Source organism: Pogona vitticeps, chromosome 4 (genome assembly GCF_051106095.1).
Source record: "Pogona vitticeps strain Pit_001003342236 chromosome 4, PviZW2.1, whole genome shotgun sequence".
Classification (NCBI taxonomy): Eukaryota; Metazoa; Chordata; class Lepidosauria; order Squamata; family Agamidae; genus Pogona; species Pogona vitticeps.
This window is the reverse complement of record NC_135786.1, coordinates 70221975-70240972: the sequence shown is the minus strand read 5'-3', so window position 1 is coordinate 70240972 and position 18998 is coordinate 70221975. Positions and strand designations below refer to the sequence as shown.

General features: G+C 42.0%; 1 protein-coding gene across 8 annotated transcripts in view; it reads left to right on the top strand.

Annotated features, from left to right (window-relative positions):
- The window catches only part of SSBP3 (single stranded DNA binding protein 3), a 207454-nt gene extending 188456 nt beyond the window's left edge, over positions 1 to 18998 (top strand). For 4 of the 8 annotated variants that reach the window (XM_078392903.1, XM_072997656.2, XM_020799627.3 and 1 more), the window contains 11 exons: positions 1188 to 1254; positions 1371 to 1447; positions 6459 to 6547; positions 6694 to 6742; positions 7005 to 7040; positions 7985 to 8039; positions 10565 to 10635; positions 12802 to 12880; positions 14445 to 14473; positions 14839 to 14940; positions 16960 to 18998. In XM_078392903.1, the coding sequence (XP_078249029.1) occupies positions 1188 to 1254; positions 1371 to 1447; positions 6459 to 6547; positions 6694 to 6742; positions 7005 to 7040; positions 7985 to 8039; positions 10565 to 10635; positions 12802 to 12880; positions 14445 to 14473; positions 14839 to 14940; positions 16960 to 16989 (684 nt within the window). In that variant the 3' untranslated portion in view covers positions 16990 to 18998. The remainder of the gene's footprint in view (positions 1 to 1187; positions 1255 to 1370; positions 1448 to 6458; positions 6548 to 6693; positions 6743 to 7004; positions 7041 to 7984; positions 8040 to 10564; positions 10636 to 12801; positions 12881 to 14444; positions 14474 to 14838; positions 14941 to 16959) is intronic. The other 4 variants (XM_078392904.1, XM_072997657.2, XM_020799628.3 and 1 more) reach the window with 1 other exon arrangement.

Genomic DNA, 18998 nt, shown 5'->3' with positions numbered 1-18998 from the left:
ATCCCCTTCCCAAGTACTTGTTCTATTGCCTTGAAGTAAACTGGGCTTAGAATAGCCGGGGGGGGGGGGAGGGTGAATTTCTAGAGAAGAATCAAAAGGCAGAGAAAGCCTGAATACTGTTCTTCCACCACCGAGTCCTACCCTGGAGAGCCTTACATGGCACATGATCGTGTTCTACTCCTGGACGCATCCCTGAGCCTGCATGCTCCGGTCTCTGTGGTAGCCAGAAGTTCATTTGCACAGCTAGAGCTGATATGCCAGCTACGCCTCCATCCAGGAGATGCCTAATTCGGCTACAGTGATCTGTGGATTAGTTACATCCCACTTGGGTTACTGCAATACGCTCTGTGTAGAGCTGCCCCTGGATACAGACTCAGAAACATCAGCTGGTTCCAAATGCTGCAGCTGAAGTCTCTATTCCCCCTGTTACAATAGCTTCTCCGGCTGCTGGTCTGTTTCCAGGCCCAATTCAAAGTGGTGGTAATAACCTATTCAGTTTGGATCTAGGCTTTCTGATGGACCATGTCTCTCTGTATGAGAGCTCTTCAGATCTTCTCTCAGTCCCATCCCCTTGACAAGCATGTCTGGTGGGAATGTAGAGCCCTTTCTGTGGCTGACCCCAGGTGGTGAGATGCCCTCCCTCAGGAAGCTAGGTTGGGGGGCCCCCCCTCCCCTTTGTCCTTCCAATGACAGGGGAAGACACTCTTGTCCAGACAGGCTTTTAACTAATTGGGCAGTTGGTGATTCTGTGCTGGGAACTAATTTTATTTCATGTGTGTTTTTCAGGAGTTTTAACACTTTGAACAAATTGTTTCAATATTGCTACGTGTTTGATTTTCAGTGTAGTGATTGTGGTTTTACTCCGTGTGCTTTTTAATAACTTGAGAGCTGCCTTGTATCCCTTAATCGGGAGAAAGGTAGTATATATAAATGAAATAAAATAAATGTACGTTTTCTAAACAATGTATTTTATGAGGCTTTTAATAAATGTAGTAAATAAATGCCATGGCAATCTAATACTTTTGAATATAACTCTGCCACCGTTGAAGAGCAATGGCCTTCTATCCACTATTCTCTCTTTTTTAATTATTGTAATGATTGCAGCAAGTATGGGAAAGCGACAACTGGGCTCTTTCTGTGCATTTCTGAATATTTCATTTCCCCAAATATATCTCCTTTTTTCCTAGCCTCCAGGGGGTGTTCCTGGTACACAGCCCTTGCTGCCCAACTCAATGGACCCCACACGACAACAAGGTAAATATTGTTCAGGGTTGTTGCAGAGGTTCCCCTGGTTTGGCCTTCCTCTCATCAGGTGTACAGTATTACTCTTCTGGATTAATACAACACATTTCTTTCTCTTCTCTCACTAGGGCATCCCAACATGGGAGGACCAATGCAAAGGATGAATCCTCCACGAGGAATGGGACCCATGGGCCCGGGTCCACAGGTAAAACCTGGGCAGAGCATTTCTTTCCCTGTCCAGTGCCAAGTAATAGCTTTGCTGCTCTATGAAGTTAGCAAGCAAAACATCATAAAAGCAGCCTCCAGGGGCTTGAAGAGCCAGGAGCACTTCCATTTCTCCCAAACCCCTCTTCTCTCCTCCATTAGTGGTAATGCATTTTACATTAGTGTGTTTACATGTGTCTGGAAAAATCCCACCTTCCAAAATCTACTTATGGCTTCAAAAGTGAACATTCTTATATCACGTCCTTCATCTGCCCACATGCCCACCATCTTTCATCTTAGCTCTTCAGCTCAAATGACCAGACTTCCCTGTAATTGTGATCTTGTCAGGAAAGAATCTGCTGGCTCGAGGTGACAAACTTTATGCAGAATATTGGGGTGGTGGCGGGGGGGGGGAATGCAGGTTCAGACAATGTATACGTTTCAGTAAATAATTTTAGTAATTAAATTGGATGCTATCCACGTTACTTTTATTCCATGCTTAGTTCATGCCCCCTCATTCTTTGTGCCACGGGCACACAACCATTCAGTGGCTCATTAAAGGCTTTTCCCTGGCTGCACAACAGAGGCTCTTTCTGACTTCTGTGCTTTATTCTACATCTTACAGGATTAATACAGGAGAAAAGGAGTGGTGGGAGGACTGAAGCCGTACTTGTATTTCTCAGATTCATGCCATGAGTCAGTCATTGCCCATCCTTGCTTTATACAATTGTGATTCAGTGTTTTAAAAAAGACTCAAAAACATGACGATTTGTAGGATCCCTGAAGAGTCCTCAGTTGTAGATACCTTGTTAAATGTTCTCATATGACTATTTGTGGATCTACCATTTTGTTGGGACTGGTTTTCTGAGCCACCATTCCTCAACATCTTCCCGATGTCTTAGTAAAAATTACAGTTGTGTTAGTTAGTTGTAGTCTGAGGGCACTGGTTGGAGAAAGGCCAACATTTCACAAAATTGTACAGTAAACCAACAAGGAAAGGTGTGGGTCTTTTGATAAAGAGAAGTACAGGATCTCCTCTGGCCTTTCACCCACTCATATTTTCCTTGGTTGTATCAGGTGATTGAAATGAAGGATGTTCATCGGTTTGTTGTACTGCTGAGTGATAGTATTGAGGAATGCTAATCTCTTTTTTCAGAGGCTTGACACTTCTCCATGGACCCTCCCTTGCAATCCTGCTTTTCTTATCATTGCTGTTTCCTGAAAGCTGACAAATTGAAATAGCTGTCCTTGCCTTGTTGTGCTAAAATTGTCATCAGCACATGAATTAATACCAAAGATCTTCCCCTCATAATTGCATATATACACTGGAGTAGATAACCAGGAGGCAACTCTTTACCCATCATCACTATGAGTGAGAGTCCTTGGAGTCACATTCTAGAGGACTAAGCACAGATTTGGGTAGTTGAATTGAAACAGACTAAAATACTTCCTAGGTTGTTGTCTGTGATAAAGTCAGATCTTATTCTTGGCTGAGCTGGTGCTATCAGATTAAACTTAGATTCAGCAACTATAAGGATGGGCAAGTGGTCAGTCTGCTGACAGTTGCTGGGCAGGCAGTGTAGGCAAGTACAGGAACACACTGAGCTATTGACAAAGTGAGTAGTTTACATAGCAAGTTACCTGTAATTTGATGTTATGAACAGCAGTCCTCTAAAAGCTTGTCTACTCTATAAATGCATTGTTTCTAAGATAGTAATGGAGATGGGTACACCCTGAGACCACACTTAAGTCTTCTGCATCACCTTAAAAGTTTTAGTTTGTTCTGATTATAGCAATACAGCAGGGAGTCTGCCATGTGAAAAAAAAAATTATAGAATAGTAGAATTGGAAAGATCCTGTACAAGCATCAAGTCCAACCTCCTGCTCAATGCAGGAATCCAAATCAAAGTGTATATGATAGATGGTTGCCTAATTTTCTCTTGAATGCCTCTAGCATTGGAGCGCTCACCTGCTCTTGAGGTGACTGGTTCCATTGTTGTACTTCTCTTACAGTTGTGAAGTTTTTCCTGATATTCAATCGAAATCTGGTTTCCTATAATTTGAGCCCATTATAATGTGCCCTGCACTCTTGGATGACTGAGAACAGATCATTCCTGCCCCTTCTCTTTATCACAATCTTTCAAGCATTTGAAGAGTCCTTGAACTTCTTGATTCTGGTGCTAAGTAAAAATGTGTCCATTAGAAACCCCATTTGAAGCCATACACCTCTAGGAAACAAAAGAAGTTGTGTGCATCATAATTGTTCCAGGCAAGCTTAGGTTCCGGTAACTGTTATCTTTTTTTTTAATGGTCTGGTAACTGTTCATAATGGGTACAAAGCTGTTAATAATATCCCATGCATTATTACAACAGCTTGCATCTGTTACAGTTGTGTCAGCTAAATAAAGAATGCCTCAAAAGTTCTGAATGTGCTGTACATCTGCGACAAACCAGGTGCTCACCATCTCTGTTAAGTCGCATACTTGCAATAATAATTTCATATTGTGAGATGGTTCTTCCGTATGTACTACCCTTCTCAGTGACCTATCTCTTGTTTCCTGTGTTAGGGGTAAAGAGTTAGAAGAAAATGCTTTTGCTTTTTTGGCATTGCTGCTTCTTCCAAATGACGTAGATCAGTAGTTCCCAACTGTGGGTCCCCAGAGGTTCGTGGAGTACAGCTCTCAGAAATCCTAGCCAGCACACCTAGTGGTGAAGGCTTCTGGGAGTTTTAGTCCAAGAATATCTGAGGAGTCAGGATTGGGAGCCATTGATGTCAATCTCTGTTCCTAGCCAGTAAGATACGTAGAATTGAAATGTTTTATAATGGACCACTGAAGAAAGAGTGGCTCCACTTCTTATCTGAGATAAACAGTCAGTTGAGGTTTTTGGCGACTGTTAAAAAGAGATGGCGTCCGTTCAAGATGGATGCAGGTGAATGGACTGAGGCTGAATCCGGGCAAGATGGAGGTTCTTTGTGTGGGTGCCCCAGGACATCAATGGGCTGGGAAACTCCCTTTTCTTTGGGGGTGTGTGACTCTTACCACCAAGAGTGAGGTTTGCAGCTTGGGTGTACATCTGGACCCGGCGCTCACCATGGAGACCCAGGTGTCGTCAGCGATCTGTTCTGCACATTTCCACCTTCGGTGGATTGCCCAGCTGCGTCCCTATCTTGATGTGGGGGCACTCACTATGTTGGTCCATGCGCTCGTAGTCTCAAGATTAGACTACTGTAATGTGCTCTACATGGGGCTGCCTTTGAGACTGATGCAGAAACCTCAGATGGTACAAAATGCGGCAGCCAGACTTGTTACATGGGTAAAAAAGTACCAACATATTTCCCCCACGCTGGCCGCCTTGCATTGGCTGCCCATCCGTTTCCATATTGATTTCAAAGTTCTTGCGATTCCATATAAAGGCCTAAACAGCTTAGGATCTCGATATCTGGCAGAGCGCCTTCTTCCAGACTCACTCGTTCCAGCCAGGCCGGGCAGCTGAGGGACCTAACACCGAGGGAGGTCCGGAAGGAAAGAACAAGGAACTGGGCCTTCTCTGCAGTGGCCCCTCACCTTTGGAACATCTTGACAGTGGAGATCCACCTGACTCCCTCTCTGGGTGTCTTCAGAAGCAAACTCAAGACCTGGCTATTTGGGCAGGCTTTCCCTCCTTCTGTATCTAAAATTCACACCTTACCATCTTGGATTTATAGTGCATGTTTATTGGTTTAACTGTTTTTAAATTTGTAATGCCGCCCACAGTAGACCTTTGGGCAGGGTAGAAATCCAATAAAATAAATAAATAAAAATAAAAGATGTTTAGCATTCAGCCAAGCAGGCTATTTACCTCCGTGGGCATGGACTTTATTTACTCCATACATGCAGCTGTGGTTGCCTTCAGAGAGGATAGCTGTATGGGGGAAGTGCCCCATGCAAAGAGCTGAGAGCTGTTTGGTACAAAATGACAATGGTATTCTCTTTATGCAAGGATACTTATTTGATCATGGTCAAAAGCCTAGTTTATAAAACAGCATTTGAACTATTTATAACCATTATTCACCATGTTTTCAAGGAAGAACCAATTTGTATCAAAACAGAAGCTTTTGTTTTTGCTTTTGTGCAGTTTAAGAGTGGACCTCTTTTTAAAGAACCAGTTGAGACCTGGAATTGTAATACCTCATTTATCCTGAATCAATTTTGTTGGGGGGGGGGGATAACTAGATATGGGGCTGCTATAACTTTGATTTATATTGATCATCAAGTTAGTGACAAAGCAATATTGCTGTTGTTTTTGGAATTGTTGTTTCTCTGTCATATGTGTCTTTAAAAATGCATTTTCTGAAATTCTAGACTGATATTGTTGATTTGTTTTGTTCAAGAGAGATGTCTGAAAGTACGAAATACTCTTTCTTTAGAAGGCTGATGCAAACCTTTGTGCTGTTGCTGTCCCTTCTTCTGTGCACCCTGTCACTTTTCCATTGCCCTGTTTTCCTTCAAACAGTTCTCTCTCTTCTCCCCATCTCCTTCTTCCCCACCTAGTTTTTTTCTGCTTCTTCCCTTGCAGCCCCACTCCCCACAAGTAACTAATTATTTAATTTCTATTCCTTCTTTACTTACATATAGCAGTAGAAAACTATTTTGTTTGTTTGTTCATTTTTTATATATAGTATTATTTTTTGAGGTAACTATCTTATATACTCTCCAGGTATGGTTACTCACTTACTGGTATACATTGGCCAGTATAAGAATGCCTGTTTGGGCATTTCTAGTATATTTTTACCATGATACAGAAACTTGGTGGCTTCTAAGATTCCCACACCCACCTTTTCCTATCAAAGAGCAAGCTGAAAGATTTCACCACCCTGTTTTACTTTTTTGAAGTTGCTAGTTTTGCCTGTGTGTTCATTATCATCATCTCTTTTTTTAATTAAAGTTCATTTTCACAAACTAACCCTCTCGTTTTTGTTTGTTTTTTTTCCTTTCTCTTTTCTTCTCCGGTTTCCCTTCTCGTTATGGTAGACTGATCCTTGGTTATCATTGCAGAACTATGGCGGCGGAATGAGACCTCCACCCAACTCTCTAGGGCCTGGCATGCCTGGGATTAACATGTAAGGAACCTTCCATGCTGTTTGCTTTTGTCTGATGTTTTCTGGATTCAAATTCCAGGAATAAATACATTTTTACTCAGCAGTTAACATTTGGTTCTACACTTCTGTTTGATCATGCTAAAGATGTGTTTTCTCCCAAACTCTAGGGGTCCAGGAGCCGGTAGACCATGGCCCAATCCCAACAGCGCTAACTCAGTAAGTGTCAGATTTTAGAATGCCTTATCACTTGAATGTTTTACTTTACTTTTTCTCCTAAAACAGTATATCTGGCAGATGCAATATATGGGTGTATATATGTTGCCTCAGTCTCCCAGATAACAGGTAACAAACTTTCTGCAACTGGGAATTTAGTTTTGTAAGCTCTTGAGCAGAGTGGTTGTTACCTGAAGGGTCTCTCCTTCCCCCATGAAACACGTATCTTTCACAAAATGATACCTCCACTCTGATCTACTTACAGATTCCATACTCCTCTTCATCACCTGGTACATATGTGGTAAGTTCATACCTTTTTTATTACCATAATGTGCCAGTATGTGGAATGATTAGATATTGTGGTATTTGCATGTTCAATTATGGATTGTAGGTTGTGCTCAGAACGCAAGTGGTCGCAGTGTAGGATTCTTCCATGTCATCTGTTTCTAGGCTAAGGCAAGAATTCTTGCAATGCCTGAACCACATATGTAATTAGAAACATAAGAAGCTGCCTTGTCAGACCCTTGTTCCTTCTAGTCTAATATTTTCAACTGAGAGTGGCAGCAGTAGCTCTCTGGGGTTTCAGGTAGGACCGTTTTGTAGCTTTATCTGGAGATCTGTCATATTCCATGATGGCCTCCCATGCAGGCAGTAGCTGGATTTGACCCTGCTTTAGGTGGGTTCCAAAGTCAGATAAGATTAGTGTGTTCGTGGTGGTGTAGGAAGGAAGCCCGGCTTTTATTTTGTGTGAATGATGCAGTGATGGTAACAGTTTATGGTGCTGTGTTTTAAGCGATCTTGAAAACATGCTCTGAACTTTGGAGAGGTAACTATATTCATAAATGCAGCCAATGAATTGGAGAGTGCTGTGTGTTCTTATTCTAGAGGGTCTGGAATATAATCAGCACATTAACACATTTAAGTAGAGCATTTCTGTTTGCAGCTTTGGCAGATATGAAGGTGATAGAAAGAATGGCCCATTACTATCCTGGCAGATAGACTTGGGCTGTGCATCTCACACAGATGCCCCCCCACTCCCTCTCAGTAAAACCTTCATTTTTCCTGAGGCTTAAACAAAGAAATTGCACTTTGGCTACAAGAGTGCATCAAAGGTTTTAGCAGGAGATTAATGCTTGGCTGAATACCAAGGTGAGACATTGTTGCTGACAGCAGCAGGATCTGGCTGACCTATTGCAGGTTATGTTATCACAGTGGCTCCTGATGTGTATTTAATCTTGTCAACAGGGGCCCCCTGGTGGCGGAGGTCCTCCTGGAACACCCATCATGCCTAGCCCTGCAGGTAAGTGAGGGATAAAAAGGCAGCATTAACTTTCTTCTCCTTTTTAAATGGAGAGTCCGGGAATGGGTGTGTGTTGTTGTTATTGTTTGTTTTGTTTTTTTATTTTATTTCAGTAGCAGAATAAAACATTGCTTACTGCTGGTGAGCTGTTTTCTTTCAAAGAGATGGCACACAGTCCATAGCCAAACTCACTCTTTTGAAAGAAATGTTGTTTTCAGCCTGCTTTTCGGTCATTTCCACCCCTGTGCTGATGGTTTGAATTCTGTGGGGCTTTTAAAGAATGGGGGGAACTTCCCAATTTTGTTGTTAAGTCGTGTCCAACTCTTTGTGACCCCATGAACCATAGCACGCCAGGCCCTCCTGTTTTCACTTCTTCCAGGAGTTTGGTCAAATTCATGTTGGTAGCTTCGGTGACACTGCCCGACCATCTCGTCCTCTGTCATCCCCTTCTCCTCTTGTCCTCACCCTTTCCCAACATCTGAGTCTTTTCCAGGGAGTCTTCTCTTTTCATGAGATGGCCAAAATATTGGAGCTTCAGCTTCAGGATCTGTCCTTCCAGTGAGCACTCTGGGTTGATTTCCTTTAAAATGGATAGGTTTGTTCTCCTTGCAGTCCAGGCGACTCTCAAGAGTCTCCTCCAGCACCACACTTCAAAAGCATCAGTTCTTCAGCGGTCATCCTTCTTTATGGTCCGACTCTTACTTCCATACATTGCTACTGGAAAAACCATAGCTTTGATTATGCGGACCTTTGTTGGCAAGGTGATGTCTCTGCTTTTTAAGATGCTGTCGAGGTTTGTCATCGCTTTCCTCCCAAGAAGCAGTCGTCTTTTAATTTTGTGGCTGCTGTCTCCATCTGCAGTGATCATGGAACCCAAGAAAGTCAAATCTGTCACTGCCTCCATATATTTCCCTTCCATTTGCCAGAAGGTGATGGGACCAGTGGCCATAACCTTAATTTTTTTGATGTTCAACTTCAGACCATTTTTGGCGCTCTCCTCTTTCACCCTCATTAAGAGGTTCTTTAATTCCTCCTCACTTTCTACCAACAGAGTGGTATCATCTGCATATCGGAGGTTGTTGACATTTCTTCCAGCAATCTTAATTCCGGCTTGGGATTCCTCCAGTCCAGTCTTTCGCATGCTATATTCTGCAAAATGGGTTTAGAGGAGGATTCATCCATGCAGTTTGCCTTACTGGATTGGTTGGAGGCAGTTTGCATCTTATTTCAGCCTTCAACCTCTTATCAAGTAATGTGAACTGTGCTGTTCATTCCTTGATGAAATAGTTATACTTTAAAAGATTAAGCCCTATTTTTATGTTAGTAGACAAAAATTGCATTGTTTGTCTTTGAAATTTATAGACATTTGCAGCTCTCTGTCTTTTTTTTTTAAGAAAAAGGGGGAAAAAAGTTCCCTAGAAAAATCACAACCCCATCAAACACACCATGTCCAACTTATTCCAGGCTTCCTTCTCTTTAAACCCTCTCAGTTGACCAATTTTGAGCCAGAAAACATAGAATGCCATTTTTGTCATCCTGGGCAATTTAGCCACCATCTGGCTTGATTTGTAATATACATGTGGAGGGTGGTTTCTCAACACCACTTTGTGAAACAGTGCTCATTGAGGTGAGCATTCTCCCCTTCCTCACCCCACCCCATGAGGACGTATAAAAATCCCCTTCCCCCATCTCTTTCTCTCATAGTACAAGGGGAGAACGTGGGGGAGGAGAGCATCAGTGTTGTGGCTGGTGAATTTTCCTGACAGGCCTGCAGGGGTGATTTACTACACATTGTATGTGTCAGTGGTAAGAAAAAAAGGATGGGGAGAGGCTCTGGGGAGTTAGCCATGCTGCATGTAACCATGGTGTACCACAGCTGCAGGGGTGGAGCTACCGTGTAATATTACCACTGCCTTTCTGCTCCTGCATTTTTATGAGAACTCTGACCTACATTTCAGACTAGGTCATAGTAAAACAATCCATATGGTAATATAGGCACAGGTCTTCCCCCTTTTTAAAAAAAAAAAATCTGTCAATGTGTCCAGCTTATAAATTAGGCATATGTTTATGTTCTGCAGCTTGATGCAAGGACTGTGCACCTCACACTGCTGTGAGCAAAAAGGGGAAAAATAATCTAGGTTCTTGCTTTTTCAAAAAAATAAAATGGCTAAATATAATCTGTGGAAGTTCTTTCGGTTAAAGAAACATAAGATCCTGTAGTAAGCTAATTGTGTTGGCTAATTCTGAGGTGTGAAGTGACACGTGTTAAGAAATTATCTTTCTACATCTCTCCTGGCAAGAAAGCTCCACTATTCTCCGTTAGCTGCAGAATTCTTTTCACAGTTGAATTTCTGTGATTAAAAACTTTGTGAATCTTCATTAAATACAAATTAGCCAGAAAATGGTGGTACTTAGAGAGAATTTTAGGTGATAAAATACAAAAGAATGAGTTCAAGTGGCATGAGTTTGTTTTAATTAAGAAATGAATTAATCACCCTGACTTAGTGGGTTTCACTGTTCTACAGATTCGACAAATTCAAGTGACAACATCTACACAATGATTAATCCCGTACCGCCTGGAGGCAGTCGGTCGAATGTAAGTCTGCTTTCTAATAATTTACATATCAGATACCATAACAAATCATAATTAACTTCATCAGTTGAGGGTAAAGCAGTTTAATTGATTTCAGCCATTTGTTACAAAACAGAAATAAAACAAACCATCAAAAAGTGATTAACTCTTCAGCAACTTTGTTAATTTTTTACGCTTATTAAAACAGCAGCGTTCATGTGGCTCTGGTCAAGACTGTGTCACATGCACTGCTGGGTAACAGGGTTGTATTAAAGGGGACACAGCTTAAACCCTGGTCCTACTTGCATCATTAATTGGAACTAATTACAAGAGGCTTTTCAGAAGATTCTCTGCCAGACTTTGGGAAGCATCTATGGTTACCTATTTGGAATAGTTCAGTTTCAGGTTTTAAGGACCACTTAGGCCGGAATGTCTTTGCCCAGTAGCAGAGGGTGAGGTGAGCACAGGATGTTGTTGTTCCATCTCTTGTTCTTGTTGCTTGTGCCTTGCTTAGAGAGGAGAGGCATACCAGCTCTGTCTTTAAAATACAGTGGTGCCTCGCTAGATGATGATAATCCGTTCCACTGAAATCGCTGTTTAGCGAAATCATTGTCTAGCGAAAAGCATTTCCCCATTGGAATGCATTTAAACCTGTTTAATGCATTCCAATGGGGAAGAATCGTTGTTGTCTAGCGGGGATCGGCCATAGGAAAGCCGCTTTGCGAACTGCCGATCAGCTGTTTAAAATTGCTGTCTTGTGAAGCTTAGGTCCTGAAAACACCTTTTTTGGAAGCGCGGAGGGAGCTGTCAAAATCGTTGTCTAGTGAAAATCGGTTTGCGAAGCAGGGACCAAACATTGTCCAGCAAAATTCCCCCATAGGAATCACTGTTTTGCGAATCGCTATAGCAATCGCAAAAAGTCAATGTCTAGCGAAAAAAACGTCATGCGGGGTAACTGTCTAGCGAGGCACCACTGTAATAATAGCAGCAGGGTCAGAAGGCTATGGCAGTTGACAAGATGCCCCCTGCAGGAGGAAAGGGGAATCTCAGCAGATGCCCAGGTAGCCCAACCAGTGGCTTCAGCATTTACTTGTACCTGTTTTGTCAGGAGGATAACAGAATACTGTAGCAGCTGCTTTGCCATAAAAATATAAGAGAGCTGAACATCACCATCAAGATTTTTTGTTCAGTGGATTGCAATGACAATATCTTCAGGCTGAGCCATAGTGAGCACCACTACTTTCGTTAATAAAGCAGACACCATCACCCAAAATAGGGTTGGTGGTAGAAGCAAAGATCTATATCTCATGGAATTGAATCTGTTGATGCGGAAGGTAACAGGAGCTATAGACATATGGCTGTAGAAAACAAAAAGGGAGCCCAGAAAATTGGCTGGGAAATGCTTTTGCAGGAGAGTAAGCAAAGCTGAAAAATCTGATCCTGGCCAGTATTCGATGGAAGACCATCAAGGAACCTTGGGAGAAAAATACATAGAGAAGCAGCAGAAGACATAGAGATAATGAGTGTGTCCGGTAGCAGTTGAAGCAGACGGGATTTCAGAAGTCCAGATTTGTAATACTAGCAGAATGTGGACTCTTTAGTTCTGAGGTTTCTCAGTCCCTAGCTTAACATCCATTAGGCTGGGGATACCCAAATGTAGCCAGTAGAACTGTGCACACCACAAGTACAGGTGATAGTGGGATATTATTCCAGGTGCTAGCAGAGTTGAAAAATACTGTACATTGGAGGATATAAAATAATGTAGAGTATGTACGTCATCGTTGGATATATGACTTCACACAGCATTGGAAACATAAATGCCACATCATTAACTTGGTAGTAACTGCACAGTTTAGCTATTTTCTTTATATTGGACTGAGCAGCGTTTGGTACCATTTCTTCTCAGGACTGAGGCTGCCCGTAGGGGTGCTGCTAAACCCCAGTATCTCAATAGAGAGGATGTTCTGCCACATTTTGATTTAGGTGGCATGTATTGAGTGGAGAATGATGGATTTTCTGTACAGACTGCTGTTCCCTCTTGAAGGCTGTAAACCCTTTGTTTACAAAGCATTTGTGTCATCTGAGTCCTGGAGCTTATATCTGCCAGTATACAAGCTAATCAATCAGATGTTGATATTTTGTACCACGGATGATGTATCGTAACTTACTGTATTGTTGTTAATTTCTCAGTTCCCAATGGGACCAGGATCAGATGGCCCAATGGGAGGCATGGGTGGGATGGAGCCCCATCACATGAATGGCTCATTAGGTAAGTAAACAGAGATCGACAAATTCTCTGATAATACAAGTAACTCAAGTTGCCCATTTGGGGACTAGATGACATAGAATGAACAGTAACAAACAGCTGTTAAAATTTCCTTGCTGGTAATCTAGCAGACTACATTGTTTTATATAAACATGGAATACGGAGCTTTTTTTATTAGGGCAACAACACACAGTCTTCGTAACAGTTGTTTAAGATATGTTGCAGGTCATTAAGGACTGGATCAAAACTCCCAAGTGCCTTGGAGGATCTGGAAGGAGAATATCTTATTAGGGCAGTGGTTCTCAACCATTGGAAGTCCAGATTTTTTGGACTTCCATTCCTAGAAACCTCAGCCAGCATTGGACAATAGTAGACAGCTCTATGAACTGCAGTTCAAAATACCTGGAGAGCTAGTGGCTAAAAAACACTGTGCTTGGGAACATTCTTTCATTGTTACTTTTAGCAACAAATGCTCTCTAGTGATTCAAAATTTGGAGATAACAAGACGTCCTCTAGCCTCAGTTAGCTCTGAGCTTCAGGTAGCCCTCCTGTGGAGGACCTCTGGCAGGCTTCCTCACACTTTGGTGCACCCTCACTTCTTCCTGTGAAGATCCGTGCCCTGGCATCCTCTTTCTTAACATGGTTCAATATAGACACCCCAGTTAGTTTTACCAGGTAGTCGGGCCTGAGCGGCAGCCCTAAGATGCCAGGTATTGACACCGGACTCAACTAGCTTTTGTTATAGCGGCAACGCTTTCATCTTGAGCTGCTGCAAGATCCTGCAGCAGACAATCCTACCTCTCGGGGCATTGTTTATTAAGCAGTGTGTAGTTTTGGGTTTGTTTGTTTAGTTTGATTTTGTGCTGTGAATCCCATTTGCTCCCAGAAGCTTGGGTCATATTCTGTGTCCATAATGTACAAATCCCTTGGGTTGACCTTGCCATTTCAAATACTCACAGCACATCAAAGAATATATCCAGGGAGCAGGCACTCCTAACCCCTGGCTTGCGGAACTCCTCCTGATGGCTAAAGGGGAAGAAGCAGCATGAGCCTAAATGTGGTGTGTGTGTTTTAATTAAAGCAGCAGAAAGACCCATTAACCTCCTATGCATGCCTTGTACATCTTGCTGAAGTGGAGGTGCTGTACTCCATCTTGATCAGTGTCATGAAGCTCACAGGAGGGAGCCGAGACTGTAGCAACTCGATTAGGCCATTACTCTAGTGCTGTGCAGGAAGGTGAGCTGGGCTCTGCTCCCAGGAGTTCTCCATGCAAAGGAATGGCAGCTGAGGCTTCCCCAGCATGTCCCTTTCTGGAGGCAAATGTTAAGAGGTTTGCATTAGCCCAGCTGTGACCTGCCGCTCACTAATGTACTGCCAGCTGCTTCCTGGAAGGCCTAGCTATGGCTTCGCGTAGCAGCCTCTTATTTCTGCACGATGGTACAGGAATTAAAACACTTTGGTACAGAATGAGGAGGCCTGTTAAGAAGGGAGAAGCACCTCTGATTGAAATCCAGGAAATGTAATTCTTTTGACTAACATCCTACTTTTTAAACTTTTCTTTCTCAAGGGTCAGGAGACATAGATGGACTTCCAAAAGTAAGTCTGCATTTTTGCAAGCCATTTCTGGGTTTCTTGAATGTTGCTGCTGCTTTTTCTACTTGCTTTAGTGGGTAAAATGTCAGGCAGACTATGGGAGACAGAGAGAAGTCCTGAAGACTCCTGGCTACTGGTTGTGCTGGGGGTGGGCAGAGCATTTTTGTCCTCAACTCTTTGGGATAGTTAATAGTAAAGCACAGTAATTTTCTCCTACACTCAGGCTTTATTCCTGAACTGTCCATGTTTTTGATGGAACAGAAATTTTTGTCAATGTTGTTAGCATACAGCACAGTGGAAGAACACCTTCTCACTTCTTGCGTGTGAATGTATGTGGTCTGTATCTTTTTCTTTGTCTTAAATCACAGAATTCTCCAAACAACATAAGTGGCATTAGCAATCCTCCAGGCACTCCACGAGATGATGGTGAACTGGGAGGCAACTTCCTCCATTCCTTCCAAAATGACAACGTGAGTCATTCGTACACCAGCTCTTTCTGCTAACAGCGCTTGAATCACAGAGCCTGTTTAGGCTTTGTGACTCCTTTCTGGGGAAAAGATTGTCCCTGCGTGCTGAGAATAGGGGTGAAGTGGGAGTGCGCACTCTGGGAAAAACACATACAGAGGAAGTGCGCATTTTGCAGCTGAGTGAACTGGCAAAGATCCACAGTATAGCAAGTCAGCTAGGCTATCATGACGTGACATAACATTTCAGCCTCAAGAGGATGACTGGCTCCAAAGAAATATGATGGAAGAAGAAACCATGAGTCATTTTGAACAAGTAAAAAAAAAAGTAGAAGCAGTGCTGTTGCCATTTCAAAAACAATATTACACAGGGCAAGCAGCAAATAAATGTATGCATAGCTTCCCAGCATCTGTACAAAATGTATTTGTGGGAGTGGGACAGAGGAGAGAGGGGGGGGGTTGTTACCTCTGACAATGTGCATGTAGGTTCTCTGCTGTTTTCCACACACATGCTTTGCATATAGGACAATATTCTCATTCACATTATTGCAGTGCCCATGTACATAGTATTTTCAGCCAGGATGAGCAGTAGATAGATTTGGATCTATTGGCAAAGATTTCTTGACTCCCTGTTCTTTTCAATATTAGTAACAACAAAATGACTCTTTTCCCTTCCCCTAAATTAGACTAATTGTAATGAAGAAGGCCAGTGGTGATTAGCAGTGAATGGCTGGTGTAAGGACTGTGAGTTCAGTTCTCCTCTAGGACTCAAGTCCCTAGGTTCAGCAGCTGCTAGGAAGATTTTGTTCCGTAATCAACATGTGATGTATATCTTCTGCTTCTTGTGGATCTCAGGGTGCCAGTAAGCTATAAAGTACATGCTTCAAGCATGAAGTCTGCCCTCTTATTTTACAGAGCGGCATAAACTAAAGACAGGTCACTGTCCTGAGGCACTTATAGCCAAAATGTACATGAGAATCAAGGAAAGGAGTGGGAAACTAGCATACCTACTTGATTTTAATTGGTTCATGCAAGAGGATTCAGTCACTCCAAGAAGTAGATCTCCTCTGTGTGTTTAATCTGAATAGAATTTATTCTGACAGTGGTGTTTATATGGTCAGCTGGTAGTAAGGGCCCTGGACAGCCCAATTGGATTGAGCTGGATGGGGTTAAATATGTGCACTATGCCATTGGGGGTGATCTTTTCATCCACATGCAAGAATCAGCTGGTTTGGGGCCAGGAAATCACTCCATACCTCGAGAAAAACCCTATTTAGTCCATTCCTCTCTTCAAAGGGAAAGGAAGAAGAGAGAGAAAAAGATTTAAAAGAACAAAGGATTTTCTGATCCCCCTGCAGGGGTGGGGGCATGAGGAAGCTTTCAGTTTGTTGAGAAGTGGCTTGGTCCTGCAATGTGGGCTCAAGGGGTTATTTCCCACTCTTCCCACTGAACTAGTTAAGCTGCTCACTTTGGATTATTTCCAGTGATCACACATGCCAGAACGGAACCAAAACAGAGTGATCATGCACCCACACCCACACCGAGTAGCCCTTGACAGAGACACGAGAAAGTGTGGGTAGGCGAATATAAGGGCTAGTTCTAAACTGTCTGTATATCATGTGGTTGCCAGAAAAAAGGAGCAAACTAATCCATCCCCAAAGTGAACATGTGAAAATGTTCAAAATGTTAAGACCATGTTCTGCTACATATTTCTTGGGTGTTCACATTCCAACCCACCCACCCCCCACACACACACCTCCCCAGTCCTTGGCGAACAGTGGTGATGGAATGGGAATGATTATGTCTCGATAAATTAGTCTTCTAGCATATTCTAGCTCTCTGATTTATGGAAGCCAATTATGTTGCTTTATCGTTTTCATAAGCCCACATCTCTTTTGTATCCCATTTCCTCCGCTTCCGCAGCATTTAGCATTTTGGTCTTGTTACTGCTTCGTTCTTACTCTGTGATTCTGTTTCTCTCTCTTCCCACCGCCATCCCCGCCCCACCTTTTTCTCCTCACCCAGTATTCTCCCAGCATGACGATGAGTGTGTGATTTCCCTCCTCCCTCACCTCCCACATCCTCTTCTCCAGGATAAAGAAAAAGTCGGCTGCCATTTGGAGGATCTCAAGAAATTATGCAAGAAGAGAAGCTAGGTGTGTTTGGCAGGGAGACATACAGAGCTGGGGACCCACCCCTAATTTTTAGTTTCATGCAATAAAAAGGCTGAACTTTTTATTCCATAAAACAATGAAGGACAAATCTTTAAAATATTTCAAGACATGACAAGATCCTTCTTCTGCAGAAGGATTTATTCTATGTACATGACACTTTTTTTGTTGTTGATTTTTTTGTGGGGGGGGGAACAAACGAAAAGCCTCTAGAACCCAAACCCAACCTCCTTTGCTCGAATATTCTTTTAAACCTGTTGTATGTTTGTGCTGTGCTACGCAAGGAAGCTAGTCTAGATATGAAAACTCATGTTGTCTCTGTAGCCATTAAAATTAATAAAACTGGACAGTTTTTTTTTTAAATAAATTGGTGGGTTTTGTTCAGAAGGACTTTCCCTGTCCCTCCACCTTTCCTTTTGTTTGGTTGGTCTTTCTGTTTGGTGTTTTACAGCACAATACTTTCTTCGGCCCGAAGATCCAAGTGGAAAATACTTTCTCTGCCTCATTCTAAGTTGTAATGCAGCTGGTCCCCTTGTAGGATCACATCCCCCCTCCCAAATTTTAATTGTGATCTTGATATCTGTGACTGTGGCATGCACTGTTTTAGCTCCCTCCCCTGTCCTCCTTCCTCAAATTACAAAGAAATGTTATTTAATGGCCTTTTTGCAAAATTTTAAAAATGTCAAAATTCCTGGGGTGGGGTGTGGAAGGTTAGGGTTCTTTTTTTAATTAAAAAAAGTTTGGGAGGTGTCAATCCATGAGAAATTTTTAAAAGGCGTTAAAAACTTGACCTGGACTCGAAAACTGTGAGCGCAAACCTTCTTAACATTTTTTTGTTTTTGTTTGGGGTTTTTAATGAAACAATGTGATCTTATTAGGGTTTCACTGTATATGCTCTGGAACTGGATGGAGATATTTTTAAGTAATTATTGTTGTTAAAATGTATACTTGCTATTCTGTAGGCTCTCTCTCCCTCCCTCCCTCCTACTCTGTAATTAAAAACAAAATTCAAAAAAAAAAATTAAACCTTACCTTCTTAGGGTAGAGGTGACTACAGAAAAGCATACCATGTATAGTGAAACTCGCAAGTCTTGGGATCTCCTGTACATTACACTCCCTTGTAGCTGGTCTTTGTTTTATATAAAAGAAAAAAAAATTCACTTCTGATCTATGTATTTCATATTATGTAAAATATTATCTTCCCCTGGATTTACCTACCTTTGTGCGGATTCTTGAGAACATTGTATCTTGTTTCAGTGTTTTTTCTTACCTTGTAGTCTGGTTCTAAAATTAAGCGAGGGAAAAGAAAAGTAATTATTATACATTGTAGTTTGTGTACGATATTTGTTGATAATGTTTTATTAAAGGGATGTCTTTTTTCCGCACCCCTTAATGAAATGTTTTTCGTTTCGTTTTGTTTTGTTTTGGGCTTTTGGGGAAATATTGGCTTGTTTTTATTCTGACTGAAAACAAGGAAAAAAAGCAACCACAAATTGTGTGATTTGAGAAGCTTTTTTTTTTGGTAGTACAATTAATTATTAAAAATGTTTGCCTTTTTTTAGCCATTTTAACTGTATTTCCTCTGTAGAAAGATGATGGCAGGGTGGGCAAATGGTCAGTCTCACAGTTAGAACCCTATTTAAAGAATATAATAATACTATGTCCCCAGACCAAACCAAGATTTGCCCCATGATCAATGCAGCACCCTGTTTTTGTTTGGTTTGGTTTTTTTTTAAAAAAAGAGATAACTGGGAGGTTTTGTTGTATTAAAGTGATAGCTAAATTATTGTCTTCATTGGTTCCGGATGGTTTTTAAAGGGATGCATCCAGACCCTCTCCTCTTTCTCTCCCCCCCCCCCCCAATGCTGTAATAAATACAAACATTTTATTTCA